Source organism: Solenopsis invicta, chromosome 5 (assembly GCF_016802725.1).
Source record: "Solenopsis invicta isolate M01_SB chromosome 5, UNIL_Sinv_3.0, whole genome shotgun sequence".
Taxonomy (NCBI): Eukaryota; Metazoa; Arthropoda; class Insecta; order Hymenoptera; family Formicidae; genus Solenopsis; species Solenopsis invicta.
The window spans coordinates 27,412,042-27,433,830 of record NC_052668.1 but is presented as its reverse complement, the minus strand read 5'-3'; the positions used below and the strand labels follow the sequence as shown (position 1 = coordinate 27,433,830).

Below are 21,789 nucleotides of genomic sequence, written 5' to 3'. Positions count from 1 at the left end.
ATACACAAATTTCCCTAAAACTATGTATAAATTCAAAAACTTTTCCAAAAAATGTTGTCAGTTATTACATGTAATTTATATTTTTTTTATTTTTAATTTTGATTTTTATTTACGTAATGATTAAATTTAACAAATATGAGTTTATATATCAAATTCATGCACACACCATACAGCACATTAAATTCAATTGTATTATTGGAAGATCACATTCAAGACCTTCAATCTAGACTAATGTTAAAAAATTAATACCTAACACAGTTCTCAAAATTACGTAGAGAGTATACATTTGAAAAACTCGTTGCTACATTTTTCTCCTTTTCTGCTTTACTTAGTGTTTATTTCAAAATTTGATTTTGTATATTTATAGCTCGCAGCCCTTAGAAGAAAGAGCCCCTAAATCCCTAAGCCCGGGCCTCGTATGCTAATGAAAGCAAAAATTACTAATTTTAATAAATATTTGTTTGAATACGTACAATGACATAATTTGTTAAATGTAAATAAATATCTACTTAGAACAAGAATCACTAATCCCAGCAAACACAGAAAATAATAGTTATATAACTTGTGTGTATCACGTTATATAACAAATTTTTACATTCTAGCAATATTATAGTTATGTAAAATTTAATTCTTGATATTACAACATCACAACTTATAACAGTTATATAACTGCCATTTATTAGGTTTATATAACAAACATATTATTTTAATAATATAACTGTTATAAAACTGAATTATTAATATGACTCCTATATAACAAATATGATACAACTGTTATGTAACTGTTATTTTTCTTATGAGTGGGAAATTACAACTAACATGGACATTACATGTAACGCGCATGTTATATCCGCGTGTTACTTCCGATTTTATTCTATTAACATTGCTGTTATGCAACTGTGTTTGCTAAGATGTAATTCAATTATCATTTTTTTATTGAATAAATATTTATATACCATAAGTAAATATTTCATTGCAAGTATTCAAATAAATTTTTTTCTCGGTGTACGTAAATCCGCCACTGGCGCAGAAAGTTATAAAACGCTGTATCACTTCACGGATAAACAATTGGATCACTTGACAACGATCGATAAACTTGACAGAGATCTCTTTCTTCTCTAACTCAATTACAGCTTGATATAATCAATCATATTATCAAATCAGAAATTATGACGGTTGGATTACGATAAGTAACATTAGATAAGATCGCATAAAATAGCCAAACACTTCGTGATGGTATTTCAGTAAATAAGCAGCGCTATATATATACGCTACACATTCGGGAGGAAAATCGCGCACAGTTCAAGTCGATTAATTCTCGTGCAACGAATATTTCATCGGGCGACAACAATGTTACCGATCCTTCTTCTGTCACTTCTGGCGTCCGCCAGCGCATTGCCGTATCTCTCGATAGACCAGCTTCCGGAATATACCTCAAACAAAATAGAAAAAATCCCGTATATCAAGGAATTCGATGATCCGGAATTTTGGAGATCCGTACAGAGCGAGTATGGGTCGGTTACTACTGTAAGTGGAAAGTGTTGAAAATAAAAGTAAATTAAAAAATAGAATTATACACAATTTTCAGAAATTTGTGCAATTTTTATCTGTTAAAACGAGATGACTTTTTGAATGACGTTTTATTTGCCTAATAAATTACAAATGTTTTAATGTTTTTATCAATTTAGTGAAGAAAATGATATATATTAACTAATTCTTTGTAAATTTATTTTAATTTCTTCATTAAATTATTTTTAATATTTAATTAATTGCATTAAAATGATTATAACAGCTGATATTATTATATTTCTTTATTATAAATATTATTTATAATAAAGAAATATAATATGCCAAGTATTTAGCTATTACATTTATTGGCTTTCTTTAGATCTTTACTAATCCTCTGATCCCAATTTATCTATTGATACGAAAAAGTTATGATTACAATTTATTATTACAGTTGGATCTAGTCCACAGAGAGGGTTACAATGGTGAGCTGCATAAAGTGACCACTATCGATGGTTACATCTTGGAGATGCATCGAATAACAGGGCGAGCAAATTCTGGCAATTCACAAGCGGAAAAACCCGCAGTTCTTTTAATGCACGGCCTTCTGTGTTCCTCGGCCTGTTGGGTTGTTACCGGACCAGAGAAAAGCTTAGGTAAAAAAAACGCATTTCTAATAAAGCAATTCGATTTTTAAACACGACTGCATTTTCGTGCTAATTACGCATGTGTGTACAGACCTTCATATATTTCAAAGCAAGATATCTCAAATTTCTTTTAAAATAAAGCTGGTAAAAAATTTTTTATATACATACAGGGTGATTATTAATAACTGTTCCCACTTTTTACCACAGGAGCACGCATTTGTAATTTCTAATATAATAATATGTTAGAAATACGTATCCGTCGGTAAATCATGCTCCTATGGTAAAACATGAAAACAATCATTAATAATCACCCTGTATATAACATATACATATATATGTGAAATATGTGCATTATATATAATTATAAATAATTATACACAGTTGTATATAATTATAAATAATTATACACAGTTGTATATAATTATATAGTTATATATATATATATATATATATATATATATATATATAATTTATATATCAAATATGTCCATATATATTAAAATACATATAATTATAAATAATTATGCATGATTTTCATATAAAATTATATTGGAATTTTAATGGTCGCCTCAATAAGAAAATATTCCATGTCTGTGTTCATACTACACTCAAATATGAATGTGTAGTATGAACATGGACGTGGAATATCCTTATTTGAGGCGGCCATAGTTAAAATCCCAATACAGTTACATATAATTATATATTATTTATATTTGATATATAATTATATGTAAAAAATTTTTTACTGGATAAGAAAGCTCACAGATTAAAATATAATATAAAATTTTGATTTGCTCCCCCTTCTTCCGCGTTTCGTATTTGCCTTAATAAAAACATTTTGCTATTATAATCTAATATTCTTTTAAAATTTTAGGTTACATTTTGGCGGATGCCGGCTACGATGTCTGGCTTGGCAACACACGGGGTAATACATATACACGCGAGCATTCGTTCCCAGATATTGAAGATGAGGTCTTCTGGAATTTCAGGTGAGACTAATGCGTGATAAAGGTCCTTGCACATGTGAGGAAATAATGATAACCATAGAGAACAACAATAGGCATAAATTTCGCAGCTTTCGATTGGTTCGCAGATATTTTTCGCAGCTTCTAATTGGTTGAACATTGCTGTACCGTTTCTATCGCTGTTCTTATCGTTATTCCCTCGCATTGTGCAAGAACCTTTAATAGCGAAAAACAAAATTATTACAGCATTAGTAGCACGTTTGAAGATAAGATTTACGTAAGCACAAGACAATATAAACAGGATAAAGACGGGAATGTCAAATATTTTTATCTTATCTTTAAATGTATACCTTATTACCGTCGAAATAAAAACCTTTAAGCTTATTGCAGGTAATATTTAATATTTCTAAGTCTATTCTAAGTCTATCGTGATTAAATTGCTTAAGGTTCTAAACCAGAAAAATTTTGGGAGACACAATTTTTTTCGGTTTTTTCTTGTTATAATTCTGGTCATTTTCCAGATTTTCTTTTTTTTTATAGATAAAATCGCTTTAATTGTTCTCCACACACGTCAATGGTTTTAAGATTTTTTTCATATTTAAAACCTCTAAAAAAGAAAGAATCCAACAAAGTCCGCTGTCATTATCATAGTCGTATCTTTCAGAAAAATAGAAAAAGCCGAGCTGTTTCTTTAATTTTATTTTTCCAAAAAATTAAAAATATTAAAGCCTCATTAATAATCGTTTTTTTTCGTATTTTTCGAAAAAAATGGAAAAATTTAATTTAACTTTATTCTTAACTTTATTATTTTAAAAAATTAAGAACACTGGAAATGCCACCACAATTTTAATAGTTATATTCAATCAAATTCTTTGTATCACTGCTATTGCGATTTTATCACATTTTGAAAAATCGCAAACATATATTTAAGGTTGAAATTCAAAAGAATGAATATGTTTTATAGCGACATGAATATTAACTTAATCGTATGTGCAAAACGTGATATCGCGAAAAACGAGATATCGGAACGATGCAAAACGATTACGGCATCTGTGTAGCAATTTTCAAAATAAAATTAAATCTGCTCATGTTATCTTGGCGGAAAAAATTTTATCGCGATCGTTTAATCCTTCATGTTTCTCCGATTATTCGAAGGTGTAATCGAATAATCGGAGATCACTTTTGATATTCTGATTAAATAATAATATCAAATTTTGCAAATGATAATATTGCAATATTGTAACAATAACATGAAAGGCTTAAATCGATAAAATTCCAAGTGCAATGAAATGTTTATACAGGTGCCGCGATAAAAATATCTAATAGCTGAAAATCGCGATAAAATATCTCCTTTTATCGGTCAGGTGAGGTATTATCACTTCCTAGTGATATCATTCGATATTTGGTGTATTTTTATTCCAAATACTCGTTAGATATTTCTTCTCAGAAATTGCTTGATTAAATGTAACATATTTGTAGGTCAACAATTATTAACAATAAAATCACACGTTTTATAAGCTCGGAGTTTTAACTAAAAGTTCTCTTCGTTTAAATATTTTTGGAACAATAATTCATAGCTAGAATACAGAAATTCATAAGATGGGGGCCATTCTATCCAATTCATTTGAAATAAGTTTTTTCTTACCAAAAGTAAAGACTTTGTTTAGATTAAGCGAGACATGAACAAATTTACCTAGAGTCTCGATATCAACTGCCTAAAAAAAACTCTGAAATTTCACTAACTTTCGCACTCTATTTACATCTGTGTCACATATTTATACACACTTTATACGCAAATGAAAGAGTACCCCACTTCCAATTTAGATTAACTTTGATTTCGATTTTTTCTTTATAACATCTTCTAAAAATTATAAAAAAAAAATAAAATAAATCCGAGATTCCAAGCCTTCGCTAAAGACTTTTCGATCAATAAAATGAGCCATCTTGCCTGAATTGTAAAGACAAGATAATCATAATTTAAATTTAAATAAATAGTGAAAATGAAAATACAAATTATGAGTCACGTTACAGTATACGTTCCTTTATTATATGTATATAACGTTGATTATGATAGCTCAACTGTAATTTATTTGACGTTATAACAGCTTTTAGAGGACACATGCAAAACTTTGTAGATAGTCGAAAGTAAAAGTGTTATATCCCGCACAGCACGTAATATTGCAACAATGTTACAATATTGCAGTAATATTACAGCAATATTGTAATATTACAGCAATATTGCAGCAATATTATTGTTATATTGCAATATTACGTGCTGTACGGGATGTTTAATATACAGAATAAGATTATTTCGAATAGTGTACGCATATAAATTACTGTAAATATTAATTATCTTTCAGAATAACTATACAAATGCACTATTTAGCAATTGTTGGAGAAATTACAGAGTAGTAACATTTTTTCCGTATGGCCATATACCCCAGTATACTCTAAACATACACGTACTACAGTTTCATTCAATTTTATCAAAACTTATAAGAATTATGCAGAATCTTTTGTCTAGTTTCATCAAAGAAAAAAATTCTCATTATCATCAGGGCTGGATTAGCTTCCAAGCCTAATTTAGGCTATTGTCTAGAGGCGGCAAATTTAGAACATTTTGTAAAACAGTTTTCTTTTAAACTTATCTTGTAGTGGCTGACGCAATCAACTAAAACTTTTTACATAAAATAAGAAAAAAGCAGAATTTACAGAATATAAAATTTGATTAATTTAAGTTACACTTGAAGCTTAAAAATAAGGACAGCAAAGATTTAATAGAGATATCTAGGGGCGACATGAGTCTTAATCCGCCCCTTGATTATCATACAATAATTTTAATGGGTCAAGAGGAGAAAGTACCACAAAGAAAATAGCAATATTTTCAAACTAACAATAAGAATTAGAATTTATTAATATCACATTATTAACAAAATGATCATATCGTGCTCTTAAGATGATAATATTTTTAAAAAATATTGCATATTTTACTAAAATTTAAAATTGTTAGATTCTTTAAAGAAGATTAAATTACATGTAGGCAAGATTATCATTAAATAAGAATATATTTTTTTTTATTTTTATGTGAAACAAAATGATTGTTCAATAAAATACGTTAGTTTTTATTTGATAATAATACTGCGTTTTCTATGCCGACCGTGTAGATTGATAAACAATTCATAAAAATCTTATCTTCCTTATAGTTTTCATGAGTCGGGCATGTACGATCTTCCAGCCATGATAGATTACATTGTAAAAGCAACTGGTCAAGAAAAAATTATTTATATGGGACACAGTCAAGGAACTACCACTTTCTTCGTCATGGCATCGGAACGACCTGAGTATCAGGACAAGATTAAAGTAATGTTCGCGATGGCACCGGTCGCTTATTGCGGCAGAATGGACAATCCCATTTTTCAATTTCTCTCAAGATTCTCTGGCCCATTAGAAGTACGTATAATTCCAACGTCGATAAGAAAATTATCGTAATCGCTCTTTTCCTTTTTTTTTGTTTAATGGGTCGAACGTCTTAATTGCAGAAACTGATGAAATTAATCGGCATGAACGAATTTAAACCTACGGGCGAAATCATGAGACATTTCGCGGAACTCGTGTGCGATAAAGACGCCATCACGCAACCATTATGTTCGAATATAATGTTTTTAATAGCTGGATTCAACGAAGAGCAACTCAACAAGGTAAGGCATACTCTCTCTATTTAAACTTACTTTTAATATGATCTTGTAAAATTCCAACTAAGGTAATTATTTGTTAAATAATAAAATATTCTATTATAGCACTCTATGCTGCAATATATTATCAAAAAGTATTATCCATTAATATTATTAAATAATATTGTAACGTTAATCTTTTAAAAATTAATTACGAATTTTATTATTTATTGATCGAATTAACATCACTTTATTATTGATTCGATATTTATTCATAATACTGCTATCATTTTTGTAGACTCTTATACCAATAATCGTGGAGCATGCACCGGCTGGCGCATCCACGAAGCAAATTATGCATTACGCTCAACTTATTAAGAGCGGTAAGCATTCATTTCTAATATATCTAATTGTACTTGTAAATTAGCGAAACATCCATTATTTGTATTCAATCGTATGATAACCATTTCTCGAATTTTTATAAAATAACACTTTTTAATAACATTAATTTTATAAAAGTTATTTAATAAAAACATACCAAACTTTTATAATTTTATAAAATATATATATATATGTGTATAAAATTTTTACCATCAATTTTTACAAATCAATTTTCAGGGTTTTTGTCAATTACATCGGGCAAATTTAGACAATACGACTACGGACTCGCTGGCAATTTGAAAAAATACGGTTCGATTCATCCTCCGAATTATAATCTAGGAAAAATCAAACTGCCCGTTGTACTGCATTATGCCACCAACGATTGGTTAGCCCACGTCAACGTATGTATCTTTTTAATAGTTTAATCAATTTTAAATATATCTAATACATTGGCCAGGATATTTTTTTTCCTCACACATATAAGCTTCTATATATCTTATGACAAAACAAATATCCTGGAAATACCCGAGACGCAAAAGTTAAACTGTTATTGTTTCAATTATACAAATAAGTGATTTATGTTTTTATCATCCACAGGATGTCAACAAATTAGAGAAGGAGCTTGGTAATGTGTACGGCAAGTTCCGCGTGCCACATGACAAATTCAATCATATTGACTTTATGTGGGCCACAGACGTCAAAGAACTTTTATACGACAAAATGTTAAGCTTGATGACGCGTTTCTAAATGAACTATGGGAGTTCATTGGAATTTTAAAACTTTACAGAGAAAAAATTTTACAAGAAATTAATTCTGTTTATCGGAGGAATATTGGGATTCATATTTTTGCATTTGTTATCGAACTATCGACTTGAGTTTTCAATGTATTACAAAGATTTATTCAGGAATTTTTTGCTCAAAATATTGCTTGCGTGTTCGTAATGTTTCAAATTCGCGATTTAAAAATTAGCGAGATATCACATTTTTTCCACTTGAATTCCTGGAAAAAATTTGTAATTAGTGATATAATTGTAAATAATTTTAAATGTAGATTTAATTATTGACACAGCGATTGTAAAATAATCTTATCTCAATACTTACCGAGATATTATATTATATCATCTATTATTTTAATTTCAAATTATCAAACATAATGTAATAAGTTACATATTTTACAGCTTCTGAAATCATTTGTAATATAGCAAAACTTATTTTAATTTGTAAATAATTTTAAAAGACTGAAAGATGTATATGTAAATATGTATTAAAATTAGTAATAAGACTACGATGTTACATATCGTTAATTGGTTTCTACAACATAAAAATTTCAATATAGCATTAAACTAAATAAAAAATGTGTAAATAAATATGTAAATATATCAATATTATCAATTACAAATAAACAATTGAAGAAACTTAATAAAAATTATCAATGTGAGTGTTTACTCCAATTTTATACAAAAATTTCCTAAGAATTCCTGTATTTTCGAGTTTTATTTAAAATTTTAGAGAAAATCAGAGAATTTTTTAATGCATCAAGTTTGAAATAAATTTATTTTATTATACATTTTAATATTCCTTAATCGTACAATAACAAAAAAGTCAATCGAGTTTTAAGTATTAAAGTAATTAAAAAGAAGTAAAATGAACTAAATTTGACATATAACAATCTATCCGCAATACACGGAACTTAGAACCATGTTCTTCGCCAATTCTTATATCTCACGAATTATGAGATAATGTATGTAGAACGTACACCATAATTATTGCTAATCAATTTTACATTATCAAAAAAATCAAAGGAACAATCTTGAAAGAATATGGTCCACTTGATGCTACAAACACTTTGAAACAATTATAGCCAAATGGATCGCAGCCAAAATCCCATGAAAACCCATGATTTTCAAGAACAAAAAATAAATTACCTGAAAAGGTTGTCCCAAAGTAAACACATGGAATTATATATTTATATTCTTATTTTTAGGAGACTCTGGAAGAAAGCATAGGTCTCGTCGCTCTTACACACGTATACGTGCATTTCACATGTATAAATACGGACGTGTGTACAGCGTAGCAAAAGCACAGATATTTATAGTCATTAGGGGCGGAAATGAGATACACGAGTCTAACGAAGTTACGCAAATTATGCAAAGCACAACAGGTAGTCATCCAGCTGGCCACTCCGTATTGTGTGAGTCACAAGGTTGAATTTTATCGAGAACACGTTATTGATGTTCCTGGTAATATCGCGTGCGTAGGCCATAAATATGTGTATGTATGTGTGTACTATAAACGCGCGCATGTTGCGCCCACAATACGTTTTTTCCCCTCTCTAATATTTCAGCATTGTAACTTTAGGGAAAATTCGACCTTGTGACGTCCGAGATCGCTCTAAGTAGAATAAACTTCGCTTCCCTCGATTTATATACATTGTGCCTCGCTGAAAAGAAAGGTACACCGTTTCGTGAGTGGAACTGATTTTTATTGTTAAGCACAATAATATTCATCTGCTTTTACCGCATCTTCTGCATGTAGACTCGATCGTGAAATTGGCGGAGGTGTGCACAGAGCGACTCTTATCCTCGAGAAAGCTCAATTCCGAAAAAAAAAAAATCACAAAATGATTTTGTCATGTCCACATTCGTATTTCGCTTGTTAACCCGTGCGTTCATGGATACGAGAAATAGCTCGGTACTTCGCTGTTCGCGCTCCGAAAGTGCATCTTGATGGTTTTTGTAAATCAAATGGATGTGACAACCGCCGCCTAACAGCGTAACAGGTTCTCCACTTAATGTATACAAAGTACAATTGGCTTTCACTACCGACGATTAAATTTGAACCCATTAACGACGTATTTCTTGAACCGATCTCATGTAGCAAGTACGGCGAAAGCATAACGTACATCATATAACACCGTAAAGATACAGCTCGTCGTGTTACTAATAATATATGCAATATTTATGAGTCAATAAACCTGCTGGAATATATGTACAATAAATAAATAGAAGGAAAGAAACACGTAGTAACATGTCAGGTCGAATGTTTTCAGATGTTCTCAAGGACAAATCGATCTTCGAAGTGTGGCTCGACGACTTTCGCGTCATGATTTTACTTTCAAACATTCTGCTACGTATTCGCTGCTTATAAAAATGGCATTGCGAACTTTATTTATTTAAAAAAAGGATCATGCACGATAGGTGGTTTGATATAATATAGGTCATGTTCCACTTGACGCTCCCAACGCTCTTGAAATCATTTCATCCCTGTTGTTTATCGAACATTAAACAAGAATAAATGATTCTCGTGAGCGTTAAATGGAACGCGCCTTTAATAGTCAGTCTAAAATTTGAACAATGTAGCAACGTTTATGATAATCGAATACTGCATGAAAAATTGTTTGAAGATTGCACTCTATGTATAAATAATATATCATATATGTATAATCTATATTTTATATATATATATATGTATTTATATATATATATAAATACCGTAAAATGGAGTGTTAAATATTACACAAAAGAATTTAATATAGGCAGAAGGTGATATTTCTTTTCTGGAAACGATTATTTTCCTAAGTATACATCGCCTCAAGATAAAATGTCTGTTTCCCCCCCCCCCCTTTTTTTACGTTATATAATCTGTGCACAATATAAAAATTGTGAAGGTAGCAATGAACGAGTCAGATATTGTTATTCAATAGCATGTTAGTTTTATATCTGATCGAAATAAAGTTATATTGATAGAGTACGTGTACGATGATTATCGCACGTCGAAAGAGAGAGATTGAGCTCAATTTTTTTTTCCTTTTCTGTTCGATTTCTTTTTCAAGAATTCTTAATCTAACAAAAAAATGTCAGTCGCAGTGTCATAACTGATACAAAATCAAAATTAATCAGTATGCGATACATAATAGTCGACAGCGGTTACCGGTAATATAAAATAACAATTGCAGGGACAATCAATCTCGTTTTCGGTTTACATTCACTATTGGCGATTTCTTTAACGAATACGCAGTATTTCCAATTTTTATAGATTCAAGCGGGAATAATGCTTAACGCGAAATATGCTGTGCACTTAATGTCGCTCGAACACTGTACGTTAAACAATTATGCTAAAATTCACCAAGTTAAAATCGCCAATACTGAATTCAACTGTATTCTGCATATTTACCTAATAATATAAAACAAGAACACAACAAACTTCCTGGCATACAAAATACATTTTAACATGTAAAGTTGTATGTCACACTTTTCTTCTTTTTTTTCCCCCCAGTTTATCTCCCTACCCTTCGACTGTGTGTCTTCTTAGAATTTTTTTTCGAATTATCCTTCCACTTATATAAACGACAACCAATATATCAAGAAACATCAGTGATATTTCTTTTCATTTGCTTATCGGGAACATGCGTTGCTTTTTTAAAACAATTTTTTTCAATGTGTACATAATGAGTAATGAAGTTTCTTTTACACATGGCGGTGATTTTAAATGTATGTATTTTGCATAGTGAGCAAGGGAGGAAGAGAGGAAGGAGAAAGGATGTTTAGGAGGATAGCAAAACAAGGTTTACCCGCTCTTAAAGAGGAGAATGGCTACCTGACCAAGGTAGAAATAGATAAAATGTCTTGTTTCGTGCGTCACATAGCTACCAAAATTACGTCCTACAATGCAATGCCACGTTGGATTGTACTTTTTATCGAACTCTTTCTTGATAAATGCTGCAATATCCTGAAAGTCAAAACCAATGAATATTAATGATAAAATCGATAACGTTATTATTGATTTAACAATCTCATCCTGTACACAACTAGCCAATTTATGTAACAAATAACAGAAATTTTCCAGGGAACAAAATCAATCTTTAATATAACTTTGATAATTACGTTTAAACATGACATTGAGTAAAAGCTAAAAAATCCAACTATTCTGATCAGGTCTTAAATTTTCCATTCTTTACATAATACATTTGTGTGCACAACACGTTATCTACCACATCCAGCCTTGGCCAAAATTATTAGGCACCTATATTTTTTCGTTTATCTGAATATTCTTGTATTTCTATTATTTCATATTGATTACTTATAACACAAGTTTAAAAGATTCTTGAAACAAAACGTAATTCATCATTTCTGTTTAAATCATCCCAGTTAAATATATGTTTAAAAATATAAAGATGTCTAATATTTTTGGCCAAGATTGTACATATATCGAATAAAAGTACAAGGAGTGTATACCTTTTCAATGTTGTATTTTTCGAGAGCCTGAGTGGCACAATCGACAGCATCTTGCTGCATCTCCTCCGACATATCAGCATTCTTGATTACTGCTTTTCGATCCGACATCTTGTTTGTTCTACAACAGAGATACAGCATTGTCATACTGCTATTATCGTACAATAAAACACTTCTTTCTAATGCAAACATCGTGCGAGGAACACCTCAACGCGTGTCTCGGCACAACTGCAGCCAGAAAACACATCTGCAGACATGTGTGTATAGGATAAACAGTCTAAATAATGGAATTAATCCTTACTGCTTCTTTGAAATAAATTATACTATTACGTATTTGTATTCAATTTTATTAAAATTTGCTTTTACTCCTAAAAAGTCTACTTATTGTTACATTTTATTAAAGTTAAAACTGCAATCTTCTAATTTAAAAAAAAAGCATTTAAAATCATATTTCCATTTAAGAAACAGTTGGCAATTGTCATTTACACTAGGAACAAAATTTAATGTCTTCAGCAAAAGCTATTTAGTCAAAGCATTTTTTTAATTGCGCCCAAATATTTTGTTTTATACAATAAAAAATTTGGTTGCTTCTACGAAATACATAAATAAAAATATATTTGTTTATATAAACTAAATAATTTTGCTAGTACATTTTAAGCAAATCATTTGTTATTACAACAAAACAATTTTTTCTAGTTTATAGGCTATTCTTTTAAACTGAACTTTAATTGAATATCGGGACGAAACACTTCGAAAACGGCACCAATCCAAAGAAACATAAATTCAAACGAGCTCGTCTCGTCACTGTTTTCAGATTCACAGCACTTTCAAAATAAACGACTTATTTACAAGCCGATATTATCGGCATTTCGCATGCCCGCAGGTTAAATGCCAAGAGGGGTGAATCGGCACACGAATCGACAGCAAGAAGAAATGTCCACAGATACTCGTACGTAGGGCCTAATTATTGGCAATGTTCCAAATATTGCAAATGTTTTTAAACGCTTTTTAAATATTAAAAAAAAAATTTTTTAAACATTGCTGATTGGACTGATCTTAAATGGTTCTTTGAACACATAAATTATATTTTTGTATAAGTGTATTAAATTTTATTTTCGAGGCTTTGAGAAGTCTAGTAAAGCTTCAATCTTCTAATTAAGGAAAAAAACAAAGTATTTAGGATCGAGTTTCCAGTATTTGAGGCACCGTCAGCAATCGAATCGTTTACTCTAAAGGCGTTCTTTTTAGCTGAACTTGCACGGTTCACCTTGCCTCCTTTCCTTCTTCCCTTGGTGAAAGAAAGAAAGAGAAAGAGAAAGAGAGAGAGAGAGAGAGAGAGAGAGAGAGAGAGAGAAGGCGAGCTTCAGGTAAAAAGAAGAAACCTTCCGTTGACCCAGAGGACACTTCGAAAGTGGCGCAACCCCCACCAAAAAAAAAACCCGCAACTTCAAACGAAGTCTCCCGTTTAGCCACTTCGCCTTCAGATTCACACCACTTTCGAAGTGAACTCATTCCAAATTACTTATTTAAACTCATTTGAACTTCAAATAGACTTATTTATAAGCCGACATTATCGGCGCTTCGCGCTCTCGCGGGTTTAAATGCCACCAGGGGGGTGAAATAAAACGCGCGAATCGGCCGCCGTTCGACAGCCCTTCCCAGGACGGGATATATCGGGAGGCTCAACCTGGGCCGCGGGAAGCGCACGACTTTGACAGTAGCGTACACGTCCAGCGCCGGCATGGCAATAAGGCGGCGAGGCGTTAGGGCACCGGGGTAACGCTCGTCTCAGGTGGAACGGAGACGCGGAGGTGGCGAGAGAAAGAGAGGAAAAATAGATAGCGCAGGCGAAGCGAGAGAGAGAGAGAGAGAGAGAGAGAGAAAAAGAGAGAAAGGGAGCAAGTGAGTTCTGTCGCACACGCGAATATCGGTGTGCGATGCACAAATAGAGAATGGAGGTAGCGGAAGGGAGATAGAAAAGAGAGAGACGAAGATACGAACACCGATAGAGCCAGCAGAACGTTTAGAGGCCGAGACGGAGAGAAAGAGAGAAAGAGAGACAGAGAACAGTGGGGGAGAGGCGCGAAAGGTGCGCGGGAGGACAGTGTTTTGTCGATACGAGGACAATAAAGAAATGGCAATTCGGCCGGCACGCGAGGTGTACGGAGCAGCGAAAGTGGGTCGCGACGATGCCGCCGCTCGTCCTGGCGCCGACGTCGTCGTCGTCGCCACTCCGGCGGAGGAGGATCCTCGGCACTTGACACGAGAAAAGGCGCGCGCGACCGGACCGACTCCGGTCGCGACGAGATCGACTCTACGTTCGCGGGGGAGGGGACGAGGACGGAGACATGCATCTCTTGGATGCTCTTGCTCGCGCTCTCTCTCTCTCTCTCCCTTTCACACTCTCGCTCTCCTTCCGCTTAATTTCGCACGCGCATCGTCCGTTTTCTCTCTACCTTTCTTGGTTGACACCGTCTCCAGCGGATGATCACACACGATACGACAGGCTCACCCTCCTCTCTCTCTACGGTCCGGTGTGAGCGAGGTGTACTCCGGCGAACGCCGTTTATTTTAAGCGGGCGCGCGCGATATCTCCCCGATAGGACGGCGAAAACGCGTGCGACAGCCGAGATTCGGCCCGCCGGCGAACGATCCTGCGAACGGGACGGGATTGACGATCGGCCGACTCCTCGATGATGCTGCTGCTACCTCGGGAACACTCGGGAAAATTTTGGGCTCGCTGGCTTCCGGGGGCCAAAAGTGAGGAACGACAACTTCGCGACTCGGGATCGGAACTGAGAGTACGGCACGGCCAGTCGCCGCCGCGCGTTGCTGGCTCGCGATTGGTCGACCGGCAGGGTCTTCTATCAGGGTCTTCTATCGGCCCGGCGTGCACCGCGCGCGGCGACGCGCGAAAAACAAACGCGCGCCGTAAGATCGGACGGAGAAGCTCGGCGGGGAGGAGTGAGTTTCTCGTTTCCCAGCGACCAGTTGAGCTTTCAGCCTATCTCCAATGACATAAATTTTGTTCGACTCCGAGACAGAATTCTACAAGTATCTCTTTATGACAGTGGTTGTGATTCGAATTGATCGTAAGCACTTGTACTTCATATAAATAACACAATAATAGTAAGAAAGCCTTCTTCGGTCGCACCTAGATTTTAGTGCTTATATTTATTCGTGTGATTTTATATACTTCTCCGAATTCAACCAGAATGTGCGCCGAATTAATTTCGGTCGTAACACAGCATGTCGAATAAGAATTAGTAATATTACTAGCGACATTACTAATTAACTTGGTGGTATTACTAATTCTTATTCGACATGCTGTGTTACGACCGAAATTAATTCGGCGCACGTTCTGGTTGAATTCGGAGAAGTATATAAAATCACACGAATAAATATAAGCACTAAGATCTAGCTGCGACCGAAGAAGGCTTTCTTACTATCATTGTGTTGTTACACTATCGGTCCAATAACATATTTGTAATTTCATATAAATAAAACATTTCCATAGAATCATATTTTATTATTAAAAACGATCATAGTTTTCTCTGTTTAAGAAATGACCAAAACACTTTCTCCAAAAATTATAATTTTTGATATAATATTTGCTACTGTCAGATATTATATTTATTTAACTTAGACAGAAATTAACAATGACGAATAATTAAAAATCAATACTATTTGTTTCTTAAAAATAACTTTTAATGTAATATTTAGTATTTATTATAAAATTAATTATAATAGTTATAAGTTTTTATAAAATTCTTAGTCAATAGAATGCCGGTCGTAAGTCCAAAAATCCATAAATGAAGGCAGTCGTAAGAAGGATAGCTGTATCCAATAATTCAAACGACATACACTTTGAATAGACTCTGTTATACACAGAATATATTCTATTAAACAGAATAAAAGAACATTCTTGGCTTGATAATATCTTTCCATATAGTACAGTAACGTTTTAAAAACAAATTTTAACTTTGGATGTGTTGGACATATTAAAAACATTCAAATTAAATCCATGGATATCTTAAAAACATTTTAAAAACATCTAGTGTTACTATTTTGGACTCTAAAAACTTCCATTTTAAGACGCAGTGAACTAAAACCAGATTAAATTAATACATTTAACAAATTCAAATAAACTAAGTAGCAAGTCTAATAATATTACTGTGCGACACTAATTTTAGATGCCAATCTAGGCGAAATCAATCTTATAGATTTCTTGTCGCTAAAAACAATTTCGTTAATATAAAATAATAAAAAAATAGGAATTTTTTTATTTAAGAACTTTAAATATTAAAAATAATTTATGTAAAGTTTTATTGCGATGCATAGATCAGTTCTGTAAATAAACAAAATTTATTTATTTGCAGAATAACTAAACAGACAACAAAACTTTGTATAAATCATCTCAAATAATTAAAGTACTTACACAAAAAAAAATAAGATTTTCTAATGTTGTAAAAAATAATTTTATTTTTAACAACAAATAGAGTAAATACAATTATAAAAATGTGTTGTTAAACAAAAATGTTATCTCATTCATACAATTTTTATATGTACATAGTTTATTTGAAGTGTAATATTTACGTGAAGTTACTGTAATATCTTTGTATGATTGTTGTAATTATATTACACTGATATTATTCATATTACACGGATTATGATATCTGGCCAGTGATTCTTTTCATAAGGGATGACAAATACCATGCAGTAAATAATTCTAATGTGACATCATCTAATGGAAATGGAGTTAAGTAAAACAAGAACAGTATTAACAAAAAATATAAAAATAAGAAAAATTGGTAACAAAAACAAATATACAAATAGATTTGTTTTATTATGATTTCTATTTTGACTTATATATTTTGTACTCACGGAATAAGTCAAGAGACTAGTTCACATAAGCAAAAATTTAAGGACACACATAATTTTATCGTGGTTCGATAATAAGATATAACACCACTTATCGGTTGGAGAACCATACTTTCCTCATTGAAACTAAGGAGGACCGGGATCTGGGAATAAAGTTTGAATTTTTTTGTATTTCCATAGAAGACTCACGAGTCCAATTTTGTTTTTGTAAGTAACCAAATCACGAACCTGAAAATTAAAAGTATTAATAGTACTAATGACTGATAATTGCGAAACATTTACATAAATGACTTTGCAAAGATTTTCATTTATTATCTAAAGAATATTTGTTGGTTCTTTTAATGAAAATTACAATATAAAAATTATACAAAGTCAAAACAATAATTAAATATTTTTGAAATATTTTTGTAAAAGTATAAGGGAAAGAAGAAACGGAGAAAAAAATAATTAAAATTAACATTTTTTAATAAAATGTAATATCAAATTAAATATACCTTATTTAATTGTATTCATAAAACGATTGCATAATTAATTCAAGAATTATTATTAAAATAATATCAAACAGTATAAAAATTATACACAATGAAGAAACTATAAAAAAATGTTAAACAGTTAGCATTAGGAGAAATTGGAAGATAAATTGAATTTATTTATTTTCTTTATAATACACTACTAAAAAAAAAATAGGGAACACTTTCCAGATACTAAAAATTAGGCTATTTTCAAATGATTGTAACTCGGTGAAAAATTATCGTAGATAAAAAATAAAAAAAAATACATTTTGAAGCTTGAAGATCCAACTTTAACGCTCTATCAGCAGATTTTCAAAATTCTTTTAACTTCCTTGTATTATGCAGTAAAAAAGCACACCTTGTTTTGTTCTTTAAAATTTCGTACTTTTGACACTTTGCAGTTTGACCAACAAACTTTTTTCGAATAATTCAAGTAAAACTTCATAAACTACAACATTTTGCCTACAAAACGCTTTTTTTTAATTTTTCTACGATTTTTTTTGACCTAGTTGACGCAACTTTGAAGCTAAACCTGCATTTTTTACAAATGATATCCGTACTCCGTGAAAAATCATCGCAGACAAAAAATCATTTTAAAGCACAAAGTTTCAGCTTTAACATGCTATTAATGGTTTTCAAAAATTTTCTCAATTTCTCAGTACTATGTCCCAAGAAAGATACACTATTTTTTCCTTAAAATTACGTATTTTTAACAGCCTGTAATTCAATAAAAAATTTTTTCTCGATAAATCCAATGCAAGTGCCATAAAGTATGACATTTTCTCTACAAAATGCTTTTTTTAAATTTTTTCTACGATTTTTTTGACCGAGTTACAAGACTTCAAAGAAACACATTTTTTAAAGTACATTTTTCCGAAAAATGACGTCTACCGCCAACATTAGCATTACCCAATGTGCACCACGTAGCCGGTCTAATGAAAATCTCTTTTTAGACAAAGATCACTATATGTAAACATATAGTCGTCTTACTCTAAAGAAAATCTTTTTTTAGATAAAGATGATCATATGTAAACATTGCATGCTTAATACAATAAAATTTTGTTTAGTACGCCGGCGATTTTCGCAATGTGATAAGCGACACGGAATTTTCAAAATGCTGCGTAGACATTTATCGACCGTAGAAGTTGCATGCATAATCGCGCTTTTGCAACAAGGTTTTAGTATGCGTTATGTGGCGCAAGATATTGGTGCATCCGTATCCGTAGTGAGTAGAGCTTGGTCACGATATCAAGACACGGGAAATTACACGAGACGTGAAGGTAGTGGTCGATCTCGAATAACGACAAATAGACAAGATCGAACCATTGTTCGTTACGCATTAGAAAGACGAATAATTACCGCAAGAAACATTCGCGATGACATTCATTTGCGCCATGTGTGCAAACAAACAATTTGCAACCGTTTGAGAGAGGCCGGTCTTCGTTCTCGTGTTCGTGCGCAAGTACCAAGACTCACACTCATACATCGCCAAGTACGTTATCAATTTGCGCGCGGTCACATAAATTGGACCGCAAGGGATTGGAGAAATGTATATTTCTCCGACAAATCACGTTTTTGCCTTTATGGCAATGATGCTCGAATACGTACTTCGGCGTCGACGAAATGAACGCTATGATCGACGTTGCGTTATGCCAGTACGATCTTACAACGGCGGTTCCGTGATGGTGTGGGGGTGTATATCACATACATGACGAAGTGATCTAGTGATCCTGCCACCTCCGGCAATGACGGGTGTTCGTTATATTAACGATATTCTACGACCACACGTTTTGCCATTAAATCGAACCTGTCAAAACTTTATTTTCATGCAGGACAACGCTCGATCTCATACGGCGAATATAACGCGACATTTTTTTGAACGACACGCAATTAGACTGTTAAATCATCCCGCCAATAGCCCGGACTTAAATCCAATCAAGCACATTTGGGATGAAATGGAACGACGATTAAGGCGTCGCAAAGAACAGCCGCAAAATTTAGAAGAATTAGGAGAAATTTTAATGAAAATTTGGCACAACATTCCGCACGATCGTATTGCAAGATGTATAAATATGCGAAAACGCTTGCAAACAGTAATTGATCAGAGAGGAGGAAATACACACTATTGAACACTTATGCGCGCGCGTGCACACACACACACATACAGCAGAGAGGGTTTGGTGTCATTAAATACTGCAGAAGTGACGAACTGCGGGGTCTTTATCTCTGCTGTGACACACACACACACACACACACACACACACGCACACACGCACGCACGCACGCACGCACGCACGCACGCACCATCACACACACACGCGCGCGCGCGTGTCCGACCAGCAACCTCTACGTGGTGCACATTGGGTAATGCTAATGTCGGTAGTAGACGTCATTTATCGAAAAAATGTACTGTAAAAAATGTGTTTTTTCGAAGTCTTGTAACTCAGTCAAAAAAAATTGTAGAAAAAATAAAAAAAAAGCATTTTGTAGAGAAAATGTCATACTTTATGGCACTTGCATTGGATTTGTCGAGAAAAAATTTTTTATTGAACTACAGGCTGTTAAAAATATGTAATTTCAAGGAAAAACAATATATCTTTCTTGGGGCATAGTATTAAGAAATTGAGAAAATTTTTGAAAACCATTAATAGCATATTAAAGCTAAAATTTCGAGCTTTAAAATGGTTTTTTGATTTTTTTCACGGAGTACGGATATCATTTGTAAAAAATGCAGGTTTAGCTTCAAAGTTGCGTAACTCGGTCAAAAAAAATCGTAAAAAAATTTTAAAAAAAGCATTTTGTAGGCAAAATGTAGTTTATGAAGCTTTACTTGAATTATTCGCAAAAAATTTGTTGGTTAAACAAATGCAAAGTGTCAAAAATACGAAATTTTAAGGAACAAAACAAGGTGTGCTTTTTACTGCATAAGACAAGAAAGTTAAAAAAATTTTGAAAACTTGCTGGTGGAGCGTTAAAGTTGGATCTTCAAGCTTCAAAATGTTTTTTTTATTTTTTATCTACGATGATTTTTCACCAAGTTACAGTCATTTTGAAAATAGCTTAATTTTTGATGTCTGGAAAGTGTTCCCTATTTTTTTTTCAGTAGTGTATGTATGTTTAAAAAATGTTCATAACATCATTTATTAATATAGTGTCAAATTTTGCAAAAAATGTTATGTAACGATCCTAAAGTATTCTGATTTTGTCTGCGAAGAATATTTTTACTTGCCCTTGGAGCCATGCGTATACAGCACTTTATTAATTTCCTTGTTACTGATCCATCACCAGTTATGCACAGCACTTTAACGGTCTTTTAATGGTAAACGAATAGAGTATGAAAGAAGCAAATGCAGAACAGACGTAATAGACAGAATTCCTATTTTGTACAAGCTTTTTGTTCTTAATGGTGTTCGGTGACACACTGAGCAGATATTTTATATGACAGAAAGCTGTGCAACAATACCGACAATTGTTACGTAAATTCTCACCGATACATTTTCGTGGACCTTCCCCAAATGGCATATAAGGATGCCTTTCTTTTACTTTGTCTGCGTTGAAGCGCTCAGAATCGAATTTATCCGGATCCGGATATATCGATGGATCTCGATGCGCTCCAAGTAACGGTATAATAATTAATGTCCCCTTTGGTACACAAATGTTCGTAGTCGGTAGATCTATTTCATCGATGCAAATTCGAGTCAAGATAGCAGGTGGATATTTCCTTAAGATTTCTGTAATATGTAAAAAGAAAATAGACAAAGAAACAGTTTTTCTATACAAGCAAATTATATAAACATAAATAACAAGATAATAAAATATTTACTGCTTTGTTAAAAGTAACGTTACCAAAATATGTAGAAACACATTGCGATAATATACAGAATGATTATGAATGAATGTCCCCATTTTTTACCATAGGAGCATGCATTTTTAATTTCTAATATAATAATATGTTAAAAATACATATCCGTCGGTAAATCAGGCTAATATGGTAA

General features: G+C 32.6%; 2 protein-coding genes across 2 annotated transcripts; one reads left to right on the top strand and one right to left on the bottom strand.

Annotated features, from left to right (window-relative positions):
• Positions 1–1,248: 1,248 nt before the first annotated feature.
• Positions 1,249–8,585, top strand: LOC105208099 (lipase 3). Its single transcript, XM_011177861.3, has 8 exons — positions 1,249–1,527; positions 1,961–2,162; positions 3,028–3,142; positions 6,322–6,568; positions 6,658–6,816; positions 7,088–7,172; positions 7,408–7,571; positions 7,768–8,585. Exons 1-8 carry the CDS (start codon positions 1,351–1,353, stop codon positions 7,915–7,917), a joined length of 1,299 nt encoding a protein of 432 aa, XP_011176163.1. The 5' UTR covers positions 1,249–1,350; the 3' UTR covers positions 7,918–8,585.
• Positions 8,586–9,630: 1,045 nt separating this feature from the next.
• LOC105208089 (dynein light chain 2, cytoplasmic) lies at positions 9,631–15,196 on the bottom strand. Its single transcript, XM_011177850.3, has 3 exons — positions 14,858–15,196; positions 12,405–12,522; positions 9,631–11,898 (listed from the first exon to the last, which is right to left on the bottom strand). The coding sequence occupies exons 2-3, from the start codon at positions 12,510–12,512 to the stop codon at positions 11,737–11,739; spliced, it is 270 nt and encodes an 89-aa protein (XP_011176152.1). The 5' UTR covers positions 12,513–12,522; positions 14,858–15,196; the 3' UTR covers positions 9,631–11,736.
• Positions 15,197–21,789: the final 6,593 nt, after the last annotated feature.